Source organism: Nannospalax galili, unplaced genomic scaffold, assembly GCF_000622305.1.
Source record: "Nannospalax galili isolate Female #2095 unplaced genomic scaffold, S.galili_v1.0 scaffold229, whole genome shotgun sequence".
NCBI classification, from domain to species: Eukaryota; Metazoa; Chordata; class Mammalia; order Rodentia; family Spalacidae; genus Nannospalax; species Nannospalax galili.
The window spans coordinates 1,763,824-1,783,610 of record NW_008360328.1 but is presented as its reverse complement, the minus strand read 5'-3'; the positions used below and the strand labels follow the sequence as shown (position 1 = coordinate 1,783,610).

General features: G+C 46.8%; 1 protein-coding gene across 2 annotated transcripts in view; it reads right to left on the bottom strand.

The window, feature by feature from the left end:
• Pou2f3 (POU class 2 homeobox 3) overlaps nt 1–19,787 on the bottom strand; it is a 91,641-nt gene that overhangs the window by 7,615 nt on the left and 64,239 nt on the right. Inside the window, exons 4-10 of one of the 2 annotated variants that reach the window (XM_008826003.3) lie at nt 16,550–16,654; nt 14,567–14,669; nt 11,291–11,373; nt 8,681–8,857; nt 8,152–8,293; nt 6,443–6,579; nt 4,625–4,786 (exon numbers count right to left, since the gene is read on the bottom strand). In XM_008826003.3, the coding sequence (XP_008824225.1) occupies nt 4,625–4,786; nt 6,443–6,579; nt 8,152–8,293; nt 8,681–8,857; nt 11,291–11,373; nt 14,567–14,669; nt 16,550–16,654 (909 nt within the window). Of the gene's footprint in view, nt 1–4,624; nt 4,787–6,442; nt 6,580–8,151; nt 8,294–8,680; nt 8,858–11,290; nt 11,374–14,566; nt 14,673–16,531; nt 16,655–19,787 lie in introns of both variants that reach the window. The other variant, XM_008826001.3, reaches the window with a different exon arrangement.

The following is a 19,787-nucleotide window of genomic DNA, read 5'->3' as shown; positions in this document are numbered from 1 at the left end:
CCCCCGCCCCCCCCCCCACCCTACCAGCCTCAGTGATTTTGCATACACCATTCCCCATGCCTAGAATGTCTGGCCTACCTACTCCCTTCACTATCCCCATTCATGCCAGTGATGACAATCACTTTTCTAGGATCAGTTTAAACATCATTCTTCAGAGGACTTTTTGACACTCTAAATTAGATTCCATGCATCTTTTTTGAAGCTCATCACAAATAGCATTTTTCCAGTGTCTTTTTTCCCTACTAGACTGGAGACCAGGATCACATATGTATTGTGAAGACAATAAGCCCTAAAACCAAACATACAGTGATATTTAAGGAAGTTAAGATGAATGACTATCATGTTGCCTCCCACTTGAAACATTCCATGCCTTCTCATAGATTCTACAGCATCCAAAGCCTATCGTGATCTGCTCCTTGTTCAACCTCTCTTATTTCTTATCCCAAACCCATGGCTCCATCCAGACTGAATTGTGTGGGATTCCCCAAAGGCAGCCTGTTGTTCCTTAATTGCATGCCTTCTCACAAGCTGTTCCTTCTGCCTGATGAGCTATTCTTGTTAATTCCTAGTATGGTCTTCAAGCAAATTAGGGGCTCTACCCACATGGCCCCCATTCTGAATTGAGTGCCTTTCCTCTGTGTTCCCATAATGCTCCTATGGGACTGGTGCCTGTCTAGACCTCTCACGTGCGCTTGGTTGTATTTCTTGCTTTCTTGGGCTCTTCTTTCTCCATTTCTTCCCTTGATCATCTTCCTTTCAAATGGCTGATATCTTGAGGATTTGGAAATAGGCTTTCCTCTTTGTTTCCTCCATGCAAATTCCATAATTGAGCTTCTTTTCACCCAGGACTTCTACCAATACCTGTGTCCTTGAGATAACCCCAATCCATGTCTCCACAGCAGCTTCCCTCCTGACCTCTGTAGCCACCATTCCAAGGCTGTAGGGGCAGTCCTATTCAGGTGTCCAACCCGCCTACATCATCATGATGCAAAGAACTGGAGTATCACTTTTTCCCACTCCAAAACCCTCATTCCATTTGCTTGATTCACATATGACACTACCATCTAGTTAACAAGCCCAGCCAGAACATTCTGAGTCATCCAGTGATTCTCCTTCTATCAATCTCCCTATCCCCAGTCAGCTGTCAATTTATCAGCTGAGACTTTTCTTTATCTTATTTATTAATATTTTACTTATTATTTTTATTTAATGTGTGCGAGTGTATTGCCTGCATGTATGTAAATGCACCCATATCATGCAATGCCCCTGGAGGTCAGAAGAGGGTTTCCAATCCCCTGAAACTGGAGTTACAGACAGTTGTTAGCCGCCATGTGGGTGCTGGGAATCAAACCCGGGTCATCTTCAACAGCAACTATTGCTCTCTTTTTTAAAAAAAAATTTATTATTTTTATTTTATGTGTATGAGTGTTATGCTTGTATGTAGGTAAGTGCACCCATGTCATGCAATGCCCACAGAGGACAGAAGAAGCTGTTGGATCTCCTGGAACTGGAGTTACAGACAGTTGTTAGCTGCCATGTGGGTGCTGGGATTCAAACCCGGGTCTTCTGCAAGAACAGTGTTTGTAACTGCCGAGCCATCTCTCCAGCCCCTGCAACTATTGCTCTTAACCATTGAGCCACCTCTTCAGTCTCCTATCCCTCTTTTTTTTGGGGGGGGGAGGTCTTTTTTTAAAAAAATATTTTATTTATTTTACATGTATGTGTGTATTGCCTACATGTAGGTAAGTGCACCTGTGTCATGCAATGCCTGTGAAAGACAGAAGAGGCTGTTGGATCCCCCTGGAACTGGAGTTACGGACAGCTACTGTTAGCTGCCATATGGGTGCTGGGATTCGAACCCGGGTCTTCTGCAAGAACAGTGTTTGTAACTGCCAAGCCATCTCTCTAGCCCCTGAAACTATTGCTCTTAACCATTGAGCCACCTCTTCAGTCTCCTATCCCATTTTTTTGGGGTGGGGCTTTTTGAGACATGATCTCCCTGTAGCCCCAGCTGGCCTGGAACTCACTATGTAGACCAGGCTGGTCTTGAACTCACAGAGATCCACCTGCCTCTGCCTCCTGAGTGCTGGGATTAAGGGCATGTGCCACCATGCCTGGCTACATATCCTTTTTTTCAAAAGACAGGTTCTCATTTAGCTCAAGCTGGCCTTGAACTGACAATGATCTGGAACTGCTTCTATATCCTAGGTGCTAAGATCATGTGATAGTTCTAGGAATGGAACCTAGAGCTTCATGCACGCTAAGCAAGCACTCTACCAACTAAATCACACCTCCAACTCTTGTTTATCTCTTGCAATTCTCATATTCCATGTTTCTTACCACAGAACTTTGCTTCTTCTTATTCTCTACTGAATAGAGAGAAGTGATATGAGCAAGACTGTATGTCTCAAGCTATCCTTTTCCTATGGCAAATCTGATCATGCGATGCCCTGCTTAAACTCCTCCAATTGAGTCCCACAAGTTTCCACTTCCTTAGCCTCACACACCATCCCTTCATCACCTGGTCCTACTGATCAGTTCAACCTCACCTCTCAAAGTTCCTCAACATGGAACCACCTGCAGTTCTATGAATTTACAGCATATTCTTCCCCTACCTCACTCCACTGGAGACATACTTCCCCTGGAGACAGCTCCACCTCATACATATCTCCCTCTTGCAGACTCAGCTTAGATAATAACAAGTTCCCTGGGGAAGCCTTCCTCCCCACTACCTCCCAAGGTATGTTAGCTGCTGATCCTAAAGTTGCTTAGAGAAGTGATCATCTTGTTATCATTCGTTTATTTGTGAGTCTCTTCTGCAGAGAAGTCCTCTGTGATTGGGAAAAATGATATTTATCTTTGTATCGTCTATGCTTGCCACAAAGATCAATATAGAGCTAGCAAGTGGCTATTTGGTGAAAAATCATCAGTAGGGTAGTTTTTATATAGCTGCTATGTCTCACTTTGATAAGGTAAACTGCAACCATCCTAGCATGCTGGAAGACTCAAGGGCATCATCATCATCGTCAGTTCTTTCATCCTTCTTGTATCACTGTCTCCAAAGATGAAGAACTTCATCCTAGCACCCTCCAGGTCCTAGCTCTCCCTGGATGGGGAAGACACTTCCCAATCCCCAGTCCACCATGTCTGCCGAGAACTTCAAGTTATTCTCAGCCCTAGGTTTATACTGGAACACCAGAGTCCAAGACTTAACTCCTACTTGACACTGTCTTTTGGATGCCTAGTAAGAACATCCAATTTACTATGTCCAGCCCCAAAGTCTCAATTGTCTTTGTCCCTCAAGCCTGCTCTTTCTATAGTCTTCAACATCTTAAAAAAGGGTAGTGCCAAGCCTTGCATGGTGGTATATACCTGTAATCAATCCTAGCACTCAGGAGGCTGAGGCAGAAGGATCAGGAATTCAAGGGCTACATAGTTTGAGAGCAACCTGGGCTACATGAGACCCTCTCTCAAAAAGAAACAAACAAACAAATCCACACCAGAAAAGCAGGGCTGGGATGTAACTCAGTTGATAGAATGTTTGCCTAACACACAGGAAGCCATGGATTTCACATCCACCACCACACAAACCAGACATGGTGGTGCATGCTTATAAGCCTAGCACTCAGGAGGTAGATAAGTCATCTTCAACTATATAGTGAGCTTAAGGCTGGCCTGCATCATAACCAACCAACCAACCAACCCAAGAGAAAAACAGCCCAGTCAGTTGCACTGTTTCCAAGACCTTTGAAGTTTTCTTTATTTCACCCCTCAAATTCTATATCTGAGTCATTAGCACATCTTACTGGTTCCACAGTTGAAGTATATCCAGAATCCAGTCATTTCACTCGTGTCACCATAGCTACCATCCAGCTAAAACCTCCTCTACTCTCAGCCTGATGGCTGTAAGTCTTCTGGCTGATCCCCTGCTTCCACGTTATTCTCCACCCAAGCTCATGTCACCCAACTTAGACTTTTCAGCCTAGGCTTCTCCAGTGCCTTCTCATTCTAAGTCAACTGAAATCCTAAGTCCTTTCAATGAACCCTTAGATTGGAGAGTCTACTTTTTACTATGTCTTTGACTTCATCTGCTTCATGTCCCTTCTACACTGGCTTCCTTGTTGGTCCCTCTGCTTCGAATAGTCTCCTGGATATACACACACTTCAATCCCTTGCAACGTTTAGATCTCCACTCAAATGCCACCTAATCAGACAGGGCATCTCTAACCTCCCTCTTAAAAAAAAGACTCCTAATCACCTCCTGTCCCTTTACCCATCGTTTAAAAAATTGAATTACACTTTATTTATGTGTGTGGGTGTGTACATGCCACAGAGCGTGTGTGGGAATCACAAGACAACTTGTGGGAATTGGGCCTCTACTTCTACCATGTGGGTCTTGGGGACAGAACTCAGAGCAAGCCTTTACCTGCTGAGCCATCTCGCTGCTCTCCCCTTTGCCTATCTTTAATCTTCCTTATGTATATTTTATATGCTGCATCTATTTGCTTATCTATGTACTGAATCTCCCCCTGCCCCTAACTACCACTTTCTAGGATGGAGACTTGGTCCCCCAGGCACATGTCTGCCCAGCGTCTGACACGCAGCCTGACTCCTACCCACTTACCAGCCGGGAGCTGTAGATGGGTGGCTTGATGGGTGTGGCCACAGGGCAGTTGATTCGCTTCTCCTTTTGGCGTCTGTTGCAGAACCAGACCCTTACCACCTCTTTCTCCATGGACAACTGCTCTGCAATCATGGAAATCTCTTCTGAGCTGGGTTTGGGGTTCTACAGGGACAAAGGGATAGGGTGTGATCAGGAGAGGGAAACAGGGTCAGGAAATGGAGGTGAGGTTCAGATGTTTCAAACATAAAGAATTGAATATATGGCTCAAAATTCTTAGAGTTCAATCTAGGCTGGAATACTGGCTTTAACACACATATACTGTGTGTCCTTAGGCATTTCCTTTACCTGTGAACCTCAGTTTTTCCATCTATGAAATGAGATATTGTGCCTAGCATATAAAACTATGGTAAGGGTTACATGAAAAAGCATGTATACACTGTCAAGCACAGGTCTGGTACAGATGAGAAGCCCCCAAAGGTAGGTCTCTTCTTACACTCCTTCGCTCAGCAGTAGCTCCACAGAGAGGGCTCCAAAGGTGAGCTGTGGAGGGGAGGTAGACTCTTACGGAAACATATTCCTCTTTGAGTCTTTTCTCAAAACTGTTTCCCTTCACATCTCCTTAGAAAGTGAAGAGGCTAAAACTCTCAGGCCCACCAAGTCTGCAGGATAACTGTATGCAATATGAAATCGTCATTCCCTCCTTCTGACCTGCCACTCAGCCTATGGATTGAGCTCTTCTCTCCTTCTTTCTTCAGTTTTGTACCCTCCTTTAAGTGTACTGCTCTGAGAAACCAAAAAGAAGGGAAACCCAGCTCTGGTTATCCTGCTACAGGATGCAGCCCTTGAGCCCTTGAGCTGGACACAGTAGGGTAGCTGCTAGAAGGTGAAAGTCCTAGCAGCGAGGACCTACACCAGTGGACTGAGCAGCACTCAGTACCCAGGGAGGCTCCAGGGGCTGATATCTGAGGGATCCTGAGGAGACACTCTTCAGCCCTCACCTGGTTCCCTCTTCTCACTTTTAGCTCCCTTGAGGCTCAGAGTGTACACACACTGGTTCAAGAATTTGCTTTTGCCACAAGTCAATCACAAGAATTTAAATGTGCATGGGAAAAAGGAATGGATGCAAATACTTTCAGAAGGCACTGGGAAGCCAGGTATGATGGTGCATGTCTATAATCCAAGCAGTTGGGAGACTAAGACAGGAAGAGGTCACCCTGGTCTGCATAGTAAGTTACAAACAGATCAGCTTGGGTGGGTTGTAGTGTGATACTTTATCTTCAAAAGCATGCAAAACAGGGCTGGAGAGTTGGCTCAGCAGGTAAGAGCATTTGCTGCTCTTGCAGAGAAACTGGGTTGGGTTCTTAGGACCTACATGGTGGCTAACAACTATCCATAATTCACCCTCTTCTGGCATCTGCTGGCATTTGCATGCATGTGATGCACTTACAGAAATATGCTACTGGGACCCTACGTTCCTCTTTGAGTCTCCCAGTAAGGGGACAATGAGCCAAATACATGTCAGAGAAAGGGGAGAAGAGTTTTCTGGAACTATGGAAGAAGGGTAGCATTCCACTCAAATTTCTGAGCTCCTGGAGAGGAGGGGTGTCTAGGCTTCTGAATATTTCCCATATGTGTAACAATAAAGAAGAGGTCACAGAATTGAGAAGAGTGGCGGGGCAAGAGAGGGGTGGGGGGGGGGGGGGGGGGGGGGGATGATGCTCAGGGTCTCACACTGGGCTCACTTCCTGAACACATGGCTCCTGCTCACCCACCTGCACAAGCTGGCCCACCCACTCCTACCCCCCGGGGGCTGCTCACATCTTGAAATCTCTTCTCCAAAGTCAGGCGGATGTTGGTCTCAATGCTGGTCCTTTTCTTCCTCTTCCTGCCAAATACTTCGCTGAGAGTAGGGTAAGAGCTGGGTGTGCTTGTGGAGGGATCTGATGGAGAGGACTCTGGAGGGAGGTGAAGGAGCAAACGAGGCTCAGAAAAGGAGACGTGTGGCTGGTCCAGCCTGTCAGAGCAAACCTGAGGTTTATGAGCCCTTCCCATGGGCCCTGCAGTGACATGCTCAAATCAGCCCTGACCCCAGCAGACTGAGTCCTGCTTCTCTAGGCTTACTCTGGGCAAAGGTCCCCTAGGCCTCCTACTGCAGAGTTTCCAGTGTTTACAGTCACGGTTCAGGGATACCCAGACATCAGTGGCTTGTGTGGGTGTGGGGGATGCAGACAGAGCATCTATGAGTCATGCTTTCCAGCCTGTTTTACAGATATGCCTGTCAGTGAATACAGGGTGAAATGGGTTTACCCTGGCACTTAGTAGTGAATTCTAGTGCTGAAGTCAGTTGTCCATGAGTGCAGTGTGGGAGCCAAGGTTGCGGGGTGTGGCAGATGGGCATGCCTCAGGGAGGAATCTCACTAAAAATGACCTGTAAAGCTCTTTCTTGAGATTCTAGGAGATTCTGATCACTTCTACTTGGACGCTCTAGTAAAAGCTGTCTCAGGGACAGTGTGTGGAGGATGGGAGCTTCCTTTTATGGACACTTCTAATAAGGAAACTTCCCAGGTCTTCTCTGGCTGCCCAACCTGCCCCTCTTACCTTTTCACTGGAGTAGGAAACCAATAACACCCCATACCCTAATTTAACAGCTCAGCCCTGGAGACGGGCTCCCTCCCTCCCTCCTTCTCTACCTGGGCCAGGGCTTCCCAACCAGGGCCCACTCAGCACCACTCCTACTTCCCTGGGAATGTCAGGGACATTTCTGGGGTGTCTCAACTGGGGAGATAAGGCAGGTACTACTGTCAGTGAATGGGGTAGAGATGAGGGCTACTGATAATTATTCTCCAATGGCTAGGCCACCACTCCCCCCAGGACAAAGAATTTTACTTGGTCCAAATGTCAGCACCAGGTAAATGTCTCGTTCCCTGCTGCCAGGCACTCCAAATCATTCCAAATGCCCTGCCCTCTTGGCTCATACCCTTGACCTCTTGGAAGGCCTGAATCCTCTTCATGAACCCACCTCCTGCTGTCAGGTATCCTTGAGCAGACTTGATCACAGCAACTGCCTGCCCTCTGACATCTACTCTAGAAAATCCAAGTAAAGACCTGGAGCTGCGCCTGTGTCTTCTGGTCCCAGTAGGAGCCAATATAACCCTATCTCCTGACCTAGGCCTATCCTATACAGAATTTTAAGTAAGTGGATTAAACTTGGCCGCCAAGAAGCTGTCCTGAAGTACTGGCTGGGTAGTTCTGGAGCAGGGAATGGAATAGAATGGGGGCAAGTTGTCCTGCCTTCAGACCAGAAGCCATGTCCCCCAAAGGGCTTCATCAGTAATGAAGCTGACATTTTATCTCTGCTTGCCAATGTCCTGGGTTTTATTTCTTAGTTCATGCTAGGCTCAAGAGGAGAAGAAAGGGGTGCTATGTCTTGACTTGATCAAACTCCACCACATACATGTTCCTAGATCACCCCTGTGAAATCCCCTGGGGCCCCTTCCATGCTTATTTCTCATTTCCCTGCCACCCACCTGCATCATTCAGCCACTTCTCCAGCAGTGGCTTGAGTTTGCACATGTTCTTGAAGCTCAGGTTGAGGGCCTCAAATCGTGAGATGGTTGTCTGGCTGAAGTCGTTGCCATACAGCTTGCCCATTGCCAATCCCACATCTCCCTGCATGGAGAATTGAGGAGGAATGTGAGGGACAGAAATATCCTTTTTGGCTCATGTCTCCCACCACTGTCACTATCATACATTCAGCCAGCGCATTGCACATCTGCCCATGGACTTACAACTTCCCAGGTCTTTTCCTTCTAGGATAGAGAATTGGTTTATTTCTCTCCCTGCACCCTGGATGGATTGTACCCTTGCCTGGCCTTCATTCCTATCTCTCTACCAACAATGTCCTTAGTTTCCCTTCCATTTGCTCTATTTGCAGGGAATGGGATGTGGTATGCTTGCTTCAAACAAATATCAGGATGCTCCTGAAATCTGCCCTTGGGAAGCCCCAGTTTCTACTCATGGAACTCAATTCTTCCATCTCTCACGCCCAAAACAAACCTGTGTGAAGCCCAGCTTAATGCGCCTCTGCTTGAAGGTCTTGGCAAACTTCTCCAGTTCCTCCAGGTCACTGGGTTCATCAGTCCCTCCAGGTAGATGCTTAGACACTGGCAGATGCTGCGGTGCTTCCAGATGGGGTTCTAAGGAGGATCCGGACAGCGCAGGGCGTCCAACTCCCTGATAGAGAATACATGCCAAGCTGAGCCTTATAGAGTCAACAGGTCAAACAGTAGTCTCTGGTATTTGTTGCTAATAGGCCCACTTAGAGTGTAACAGACCCTTGAATACACTGGCTCTATTTTTGCAGTTGGGAGGAAGTAGTGATTGGCATTTCTGTGAAGCTGAAGCAAATAACTGGACACCTGGGGTAGAAATGGCAGGAGGCAGGCAGGGAGGTGGCTTCTCTGGGTTTTGGTCTATGACTCACTGACTCTGAGAAGGTTACTTCCTCTTGTCAGCTTTCCACCATAAAAGGAGCTGGCAGGGTTGTTTACTAGAGAGCTCAGCATGGGACAAATCTCAGCCTGGGACTAGGAAAAGTCTTATTTGTCTTGCTCTTTCTTTTCCTCAGAGCAAAGTGACAGAGGTACACAAGAGGCAGGGACTGAAGATAACAGAAGACATCTGGGAACTCACGATGTTAGCAGCACTTCCATCCAATTTCAGACTCATGAGTGGCCCACTGTTTTCTTTCATGAGAATGTTGTGAGCTTATTGTATATATGTGTTTTTGAGACAAGATCTTGCTATGTAGCCCAGGCGGCCCTGGATCTCACAATCCTCCTGCTTCAGCCTCCCAAATGATGGATTTACAGGTGTGTACCACCATGCCCAGAGAGTGTTATAATTTTAATAAAGGTATTTTATTCTGTGACATCTCAATGCACCTTGATCTTGCTTGTAGTTCTCAGGAGATGTTCTTCCTTTAGTCTGCTTTTATAGGAAAATATAGCCTTACATTTAGAATCATGTTGCACCCACTTGCAGCCCGGAATGCACCTAATCTTAAGATCTCTATCATTCCACAAAGCTGGAGTGCAATCCAGACCTTGGGGTCCAGGCACTGTGCTCAGCACAGAGGCCACTGCTTGTGAGGATAGTGAGTGGAAATCCCCTTGTCTCTCCTTCCTGGTTTGCTTTTTGCTTACAGAGTTAAATCCTCCCTCCTATTCTGGTTCCCTGTAGAGACAGGCATCCTTATGAGGAAGAGCATACAGGGGCCAGAGCCAAGTTAAGAAAGAGATGTCTTCCCCAGGAAGAATCTTTTAGAATAGAGTGGCTGGACAGATCACAGATGGGTGCTGTTTTACAGGGAGATGGGAGTGGGGAGAAATGGACCAGACTAGACTCTCAGGACAAAGTCCAAGTTGCCCTTGAACCTTCCTTTTCATTAATTCCCTTGCTCTTTCATTTGGCAAACACTTTGAGTTCTGTTCTAGGCTTTTTTCCTCCTCCCTCCATATCCCATCAATTGCCTAATTGCATCAATTTGACTTCCCAGACATTGTTTATTCACCCTTCTATTCTTATTTCTGTCAGTCAGTCAATTAATATCACACCCTAGAAGGATCTTTCTACTGATTTACTTATAGACAGGGTCTCTATATGTTACTCAAGTTGATCTCAAACACCTGAGTTCAAGTGTTCCTCCTGCTTCAGCCTCCTGGGTAACTAGGACTATAGACAGAGTCCATTGCATCCTAACTAGGAAGATCTTAGTCATCTTCTAAATCTACTACAAGTCTCTTTTTTCTCTAATACTAGATGGAAGAGTTGGTCCTGGGTATCCTGTAGGACTTCACAGTCAAAGATCTGATTTTTCTAAGTAGGGAATGCTTGGGGAACATCCTGTAGGACAAGGGCATTTGATTCAGGTGTCCCATTTCTTTCAACCACCAGGTGGCGCTCTCTCCTAGATGTCTTCAGTGGACTCTAGCCCTGGGAAAAGCCTATGAGCCCTGGGAGATCTTAGTCCAGAGAAGGAACATTACAGGTCTCTGTGGTCATTTCTGGTCATTCTTTGCAGGACCAAGCCGTGCAGCTTTTCAGGTTATTAGCTTCCCAGGGGCACTCTGGCTTGAGGCTGACAAGAAGCAGGCGTCCTTTTCTAATTGGGAAACAGGTGCTGTGTGTGTGATCCACAGCTGCTCTGCTCCCTGCCCTCTACAAGACCTCGTCCATTTATACCCCACACATACCCATTACAGGATGCCAAAGTGGCCCTGAGCTGAGATTCTGGCTTTGCTGCCCTGCCTTCCTTGGGACTTGAGAGTGTCTAGGTGGAACTGTGGGGAACCTTAGCATCCCTTGAAACTTGACTGAGTCCCAGGATCTCAGAAGGGTGAAGCCAGGACCGGAAAGAGCTAGAGTTATGTGCACCTAGCAGGTGAGCCTGTGAGTTGTACCTCTGGGTTCTCATTCTAGTGACAGAGGGCAAACAGCCTTCTTGGCTGTAGTTTTGTTTTCCCAGGTGCCAAGGGAGAGCCCCTGACTGTTCTCCATTCCCAGAGGAGCAAGTGTCCTGCTAAAGAGGCAGGAAAGTCTAGGGAATTGAAGTCTGCACAGAGCTGAGATAATCCTAAAGGAAACAGGAGGAACAGGGGCAGTTACCTGGGAGGTGAGGCCAGGCCCTGTCTGTGGGAGGAGGAGGCTGCTTTGTTGCTGTGGAAAGGAGAGAAGATTCGGCTGCAGACCTGGGTAAGAGGGGAGGGACAAAGGAACAAACAAACAAACAAAATCCAGGCCATCTGAAAGACAAGCTCAACATTGGAACCATGCTAATGTCCCCCTCCCCCTGCTAACCTAATCAGGTCCCACAACCCACCTCAAGCCCTGTGGAGAGGCCCTGTGGGCACTGCCAGGCATTGCCACACACAGGTGGAGGTGAACCAGACTCAGGGATAAACAGATGTAAACAGCAGTCCCCAAACCAGTTCTTCTGCTTGCCTGCCTGCCAGAAGAGGCGCAAAGGCTAAGGAGGATCAAGACACCCTACCTGGGATCTGATTAGCTGGCTGAGGAGTCAGAGGGGAGGGGACACAGGGATGATTATAGAGCCCCAGAGGAGCAGAGGATTTCAGTCTGCCTGTAGGGAGGGCAGCTAGGATGCTGAGGCCTGCAGGATCTGAAAGAGGAGGGCAGACAGATGGCACCATATTGCTCTGAAAGTCACTGGGCCTTTGGTCAGAGGCTTCTAGGGACCAGGTCATCATATGCTTGGGAGAGAGGGCTGAGAGAGAAGGAAAGGCCAGATGCTGAACCTTAAAACCCCCTTGGGCAATGTGGACTGTACCTACATGTTACTTTGCTTAAGGACCTCCCTCTCTTTTCCTCTTCAGGAAAATGATCCAGAAAGGACTCTGCCTGGCTGGTGACAGTAACAGGCAACCCTTGTCCTGGGACTGCCACAGTTAGTTAGCACTTCTCCCTCATATCAGGAGTAGGGCCATCAAACCACCAAAGCAGACAGACCACCAATGCAGGCCACTTTGATCATTCAGCACAGAGAAGCGCCTCTGGATGTCTGCTGTTCCTAGGCTGTTCTGGTCACTGATGTACCGCATCTGCTAAAGCTGACCTTTCTGTTCTTCATTCTCAAAAAGTTGGGTTATAATTTTCCCTTACTAAAATAAATAGGCAAGAGGGTCTTAAAAGGAATCCTGGGCATTGTATTTTGAAATATTCAAAGCTTTTTCATGTGCAATTTATCAAGTACTTATGACGTAGAATTTTACTATTATCTTATTATTATTATTTATATAATTAAAAATATTTTATTATTTTTATTTTATGTGTATGAGTGTATTGCCTGCATGCAGGTAAGTGCACCCGTGTTGTGCAAGTGCCCACGGAGGACAGAAGAGGCTGTAGGATCCCCTGGGACTGAAGTTAGAGACAGTTGTTAGCTGCCATGTGGGTGCTGGGAGAAGGAAGCTTTAGAGAAAAAGTAAAGAAATACAAGATACTAGGGCAGCCCAAAGCATTAAAGAAAGCATGCTTAGAAAGGGATATGAGGAAGAAAAGGAGAGATTACACTTTTCTGAAGAATTCAGAAAAGCAGGAAGACTTGCAGAGACCTACATGTCAGGAAGTTCTGCACTATTCTCTCTCTCTCTCTCTTTTCTTTTTTTGCAAGAGCATTTTTGTTAAAAATATTTTATTTATTGTTTTTATTTTATGTGTATGCGTGTATTGCCTGCAGGTAGGTAAGTGTACCCGTGTCGTTCAATGCCTGCGGAGGACAGAAGAGGCCGTCGGATCCCCTGGGACTGGAGTTACGGACAGTTGTTAGCTGCCATGTGGGTGCTGGGATGTGAACCCGGGTCTTCTGCAAGAACAGTCAGTGTTCTTAACCGCTGAGCCATCTCTGCAGCCCTATTATCTCATTTTTATAGAGCAGGAAATGGAAACTTAGAGAGATTGGGTAAGCTTCTAAAGAAACGTAGCTAGTCAGTCATTTTTTCAAACCTATGAGTTTGTGATTTCAATCTTTCACCTGTTTTTCTCTCCTCTCCTTCACTGGATAATGCGCTCAATGCATCTCTGCCTAGGCCATGCTCACGTCATGAGAACAAACTGAACTTCTCTTTCCTACTTCCGGAGAATGACATGTATTGTTTAGCCAAAACAAATACTCAGTTATGTTCCTATTCATCCTAGTAATGTTCTAAGACGCCTTGGAAGCTGAGCATAGTGACTGTGACTTGGGCAAGTGCTGAGGACTGGGTAGAGTTGTATCCGTGCCCATTCTGGATTTCCAAATCCTCCACTAGAGATTTGCACAACTATTGAGAGTTTATACTTCCTCTAGCATTTTCAGCCCTATTTGGCAGAGGTGAGTAGGAGAGGCAATATAGTGTCATGGCCAAAAGTATGGGTCTCAGAGTGTTGTGAAACTTTCTTGCAGGTCATCAGAGACATATAATAACATTATCTACAACACAAGGTTACTCTGAAGAGTAAGTCAGAAAACAACTCAGCATCAAGCCATGTTACCTAGTGTTAGCAACACTTTGATCTGTTCATTCTGGGCCAGGGAAAACGCCTGGGAGTAACTTCACTGCCAAAGACAACCTGAACCTGCTTCCTACAGCCTGTGGGTGGCACTGTTGCTCCATCCAGACAGAATCACAGCCAGGCTTTCAGGAGGTAAAGGCTCAATACAGGACAGACTTTGGAGAAACTGGGACTCATTTGTACTCCGTTTCTCAGGGAGCTTCTTCCTTGTGCTACCCTCCCCCACCATCACTCGGGTACCTTCAACCTCAAATCCCATGAGTATGAAGTCCCAGTAAGAGGCTGGAGAGGAAGGGGAAGCAGGGAAGGGGGATAAGCCTGGAGGAGCCCTGCAAGGGGCCTTCCATAGGCCCCCAACAGAGACTGGGTTTCATATAGTCCAGGCTGGCCTTGAACTTGCTATATAGACAAGGATGATCCTCCTACCTCCACTTACAAGACTACTGGGATTACAGACGTCTCTGTGCCCAGTTTTACGTAATGCTGGGGATTGAACCCAAGGTTTCCTGCATGATAGGCAAGCATTCTACCAGTTAAGAAGTACATTCCAGCCCTAAGCTGGTCTTAATACCAGAGGAGTGAGCAACTCCTGTGCTCTATACATTGCATAAGCAAGGATGATCCTCCTACCTCCACTTACAAGACTACTGGGATTACAGACGTCTCTGTGCCCAGTTTTACGTAATGCTGGGGATTGAACCCAAGGTTTCCTGCATGATAGGCAAGCATTCTACCAGTTAAGAAGTACATTCCCAGCCCTAAGCTGGTCTTGATACCAGAGGAGTGAGCAACTCCTGTGCTCTATACACTGCATAAACATCAGCTTTTGCTGGACTCAAATAATGACTGTACAAGGCCCAGGGTTCTTACCTTGCTGCCCAGGAGGAGTCTGGGAAAGCAGGAACTGGGATACAGACTGTAAGTGGCTAGGGACCAGCACAAGCTGCTGCAGTGGATGGAGAGAAGTCATGTCCTGCATGTGGGGAGAAACAGATGTTTACAGTTTACAACAAGGGCACTTTAACGCCATCGGCCCAGAACTTATACAGTCCCTAAGGCTTCAGACTCTGGCAGATTGTGGGCAGTATCTTTGCCTCATGTTGCTGTGTGGCCCCAACACGTGGCATACAGTAGCTACTTCATTAATGTGTGTTGCTACATTTCCAGCACTCAGCCAGGCAGTCCTTGCAGTATATAGTTACTTAACCCTGGTCTCATGTTCTCATTTTTCTGTGTGTCCTGACTCCCAACTGTAGATGCCCTGAGGGCCGACACTGTTTCTCAAAGGCTTATCCTAGAAGTGGCAGCAGTCCCAACTATCCTATTTTGTTGTTGTTGTTGTTGTCTTTTGAGACAGGGTCTCCTTGTAGCCCCAGCTGTCCTGGAACTCACTATATAGACCAGGCTGGCCTTGAACTCACAAAGATCTGCCTGCCTCTGCCTCCCGAGTACTGGGATTAAAGGCGTGCGCCACCCCGCCCGGCCCAACTATCCATTTTTTTAAAAATATATTCTGTTACTTGATTGTCAAAAGCCAAGCTTTAGCAATTTTCTGCACCTGAGTCTTTCTGGAAAGTATTGGAGAGAGAGTTGGGGGATGGGGAAAACTATTATTTTTTTAAATATTTTATTTATTATTATGTGTATGAGTGTATTGCCTGCATATATGTGAATGTACCCATGTCATGCAATGCCTCAGAGGTTAGAAGAGGGATTCAGATTCTCCTGGAACTGAAGTTAAGGATGGTTCGTAGCTGCCATGTGGGTGCTGGGAATCGAACCTGGGTCCTCTGCAAGAGCAGTCAGTGCTCTTAACCGCTGAGCCATCTCTCCAGCCAAGTTATTTTTGTTGCTATTGTTTTATTTTAGATAGAATCAATAGCCAGGAGGGTCTAGAACTTACTATGTAACCCAGGCTGGCATGAAACTTGTGGCAGTCTTCCTGCCTCAATCTCCAAAGTACTGGAATTACAAACATGTAACACCAAGCCTAGTGTATTTTTGTTTGTTTGTTTTTGAGACAGGGTCTCACTATGTGGCCCTGGTTGGCCTGGAACTCTCTATGTAGACCAGGCTGGCCTTGAACTCAGAGATCCTCTTGCCTCTGCCTTTCCAGTGCTGGAATTAAAGGTGTGCACCACCATACTCTGCGCCAGGCTTATTAGTTTTTAACAAAACCAGTTTGGTTAAACAGAAAGTCCATTTCCCCTTGTCTTTTCTCACTAGCTCAAGACTTAGAAACAGTGACCACAATCTTTGCAGTCTATGGACCCGGAAGACCAGGGCCTATGCACGTAGACTCGACAAACCTCGTGGAATGAAGGGGTGAAGGGATGACCCCATATTCCAGTCTCATGTATGGCTAGGAAGTGGCTTTTCCTTTCCCAGGTGAAGTGCTCTGAGTCCCTTGGAGACTTCTGTCCTGCCTGCCCCAGGATACTGCTCTCTTCCCACATTGGCCCTCCACTTGAATTTGGTTTTCATATAATTTTTGGAGGAGGCAGAGTGGGCCCACTGGAGACAGAAAGCTTCTGAAACTGTGCAGCATCTGTGGTCCCAGGAGGTCCTCAAGTTCGCACCAGCAGATAGCTGTTGGGTCCTTTGCTTTGGCAAGATTGTGTTTTTGTCTTTCAGGGGAAGCAAGCTGTCATTTTGTGTCCCTTGTCAAGCCTTACCTCTACGAGGACTCTTTTTGAAGCCACACACTCCTAGGCCTCTTTTGCTTGCAAAGGGGTCCTTTAAATGGATTCACAGGGTGCCAAACATGGAGGTCCAGCATTTTTCAGAGGGGCTGGAATGAACTCACCAGCCTCCTAAGTATAACAGGGTCCCTGGGCATGGGCTGGCACCTACCCCAGACATTTGGTTTCCAGACATCATGGTAGGCCCTTGGCTCAGGTGGCATGGCCGATGGGAGAGGGTCTGCTGCAGGGAGTCACCGAGGTCCTCTGTCTTAATCTGCAAATGATAGCAGAAGGAGAGGGTGAATCCTGGGCCTCCCAAGTAGGCAGAAACAGATATATGAAGATTAAGCCAGGAGATGCATTACAAGCCTGGAGAGGAAGGAGCTAGCCCCAAATCCACCGGGATGCAGGGATGGATGGGTACTAAGTAGACTCTGTGAAAGGTGGATATCATGCTGGAGGACCAGCGTGTAGAGCTTTCCTTCACTGAAATGAGAAAAGCCAGGATAATATAGTGACATTTTCTAAAAAGAAAAGAAAGTTCAAGCCAGCAAGATGGCACAGGTGCTGCCAAAGCTGATGAGCTAGCTGGGTTTGACCCCAGGGAAGGGGAGAATCAGCTCCCACAAGCTGTCTTCTGGCCTCCACAGCACATACAGCCACAGAAGCAAATAAATAAATGTAATGAAATCTTTTTTAGAAAAGAAAGCTAAGCTGGGCATGGTGGAATATTCTTGTGATGCCAGTGTTAGGAGGCTGAGGCAGGAGGATTGCTGTAAATTTGAGGACAGTTTCAACTACATAGTTTCAGGCCAGGTGTGACTTTCAGGAATTCAGAATTTCTTTCCTGGGGAGACATAAAAAACTTCAGCCCCCTCTTACAAGGCCCATTGGCAAACCAAAGTATGATTCTACCAAAGTTCACTCTGGGAAACCAATGAGTTTATTGGGCTTACTTGCAGAGCATGGGATGAGGGGTACTTATAGAAGCATGGGGAGCCCAAAGCAGCCATGCTGGAAAGTCTTCACCCAGCACGGATGATGGCTTACCCCTTACCGTGTAGATGGACCTCCCCCTTAGGTTCACTGTCTATAGTCTGTATACTCTGGCATTTCTTCAGACCATGTGCAATTGGGGTAGAATTACATAGAACTGGCCTGGGGGTGCAGAAGGGAGTGGCAGGACCCCCAGGTGAGGGTCTAAAGAACTTCCCACCCCTCCTTCTATGAGGGAGCACCAATGGTCAACAAGTCTGATCTTAGGGGTCTCCTGCAAGTATTCATAGCTGTACTGATGACAAGGATGGTTGTTAGGTTGGAGGACAGTACAGAGGATAATGATTTATAACAGGGCTACAGGGCTAAAGTGTGAGACCCTGCGTCAAAGAAACAAACCAACAACAACAAAACGCCACAAAAACAAAAACAACCTCCCCCTAAAAAAACCCAGAAAGGTTGGGCATGGTGGCATTCAAGAAGCAGAGGCAGGTGGATCTCTGTGAGTTCAAGACCAGCCTAGTCTACCTATTGAATGCCAGGCTGGTCAGGGCTGCATTAGTGAGTCCCTGTCTTAAAAAGCACCCAGGAGCTGGAGAGATGGCTTAGTGATGAAGAGCATTGGCTGCTTTTCCAGAGGACCTGGGTTCAGTTCCCAGTATCCATGTGGCAGCTAAAAACCAACTGTAATTTCAGTTCCAGGGGGTGTCCAGATTGGACACCCTCTTCTGACCTCTGCAGGCATTGTACAACATGGGTGCACTTACATTCGTACAGGCAATACATTCATACACATAAAATAAAAATAATAAAATAGTTAACAATTACAAAACCACCAAAACACACAAACAGAAAACCAAAACACACAAACAAAACAAAACAACCAACCAATCAACAGATGACCAGAAAAGAAGTGTAATAGGTGGCCAGGGGTAGTATACACACCTGTGCTCTCAACATTCAGGAAGCTGAGGCAGGAGGATCACATTGCCTGGGCTACATAGCAAGACCCTATCTCAACAGAACCAAACAAACGAAAAGGAAGGCTTACTAGATGAAAACCCTGTAAATTCTCAGAGGATGTTCTTTTCCCTAACATATGGAGACACCAGCATTTCCTTTAGGAAATGAATCTTATTCTAAATGATATCTTTAAAACTCTCCCCCTCAAGCCGGGCGTGGTGGCGCACGCCTGTAGTCCTAGCACTTGGGAGGCAGAGGCAGGTGGATCTCTGTGAGTTCGAGGCCAGCCCAGTCTACATAGTGAGTTCCAGGACAGCTGGGGCTACAGGGAGACCCTGCTTCAAAAAGACAAAAAACAAACAAAAACACCCACACAAAACTCTCTAGCTCAAAGACCAAAAACTTAATAACCTTTTCTGGTCTCCCTCAAGTCTATTTTTTAAAATTTCCTTGCATGGATTCCCATCTATAAAACCTAGAAGCCTGGGGGCTGTGGCCCAGGAGGACCCTCTACCCCTCCATCTGTCTTCTCTACCCTCCCTATGCTGAGCTTTCTCTGCTGAGGCCCTTCTCGTCTGTGTGGCTTTGGTGACAGTCTTTGCCTGTCTCCCTACAGGCAGAGACATGTCTTTCTCACAGCCTGAGGGGCCCTTGGTAGTTTCCAGTTCTCTCCAGTCTCCACCATCCTTCAATGACACATGAATCACCTACTCCTGGGTTTCCCAGGAATCCCCAGGCAGGCAGGAAGTACTACTTGTGCCCATCCCTCCCCCTACTCCAGCTACTCCAGAACAACCACCCTCTTGCAGGATTTCAGGAAGTCCACTGAGAAGAGAGCCACATGACTCTGAATCCATACAGTTCATAGAGGAATGCTGACCTGACTCCACACGACCCCTTGAGAAGGACTGGTGGGACCCTCTGAAATGGATAGCTGGTAGCTGGTTGTTTTCTCCCCAGATGGAAGCTCTTGGCTGTAAAGATGCTGACTTAAACCGCTGTCTAGGTCTACCCTGGGAATACCAATGACACCCTGAATCTCCCCTAGTGCGTATTTGTCTAACCCAAGCTAAAAGTTGAGAGTAAGAGTTGAATACCACTGTGGTGCGTGCCTGTAATGCTAGTACTCTAGAGGCTGAGGCTGCAGGATCTTGAGCTTAAGAACAGCCTGGGCTACACAGAAGACCCTGTCTCAAGAAACAGCATATATATATACAATTGATACCAGAACCTATGCTGGCTATGGGCTGATCCCTATGGAAAATGGTCTTTGGATCACTAAGGAAGGAGCTAATATCCCATGTAGGGCTTTGCACATCATGGAAACCCAAAGAATGTTAATTGATTAAAAGACAAACCAGGGGGCTGGAGACATGGCTTAGCAGTCAAGAGCATTTGCAGATGGCAGACTTGGTAGTCCAGTTACTGCAGATGAAGCAGGTCCAAGA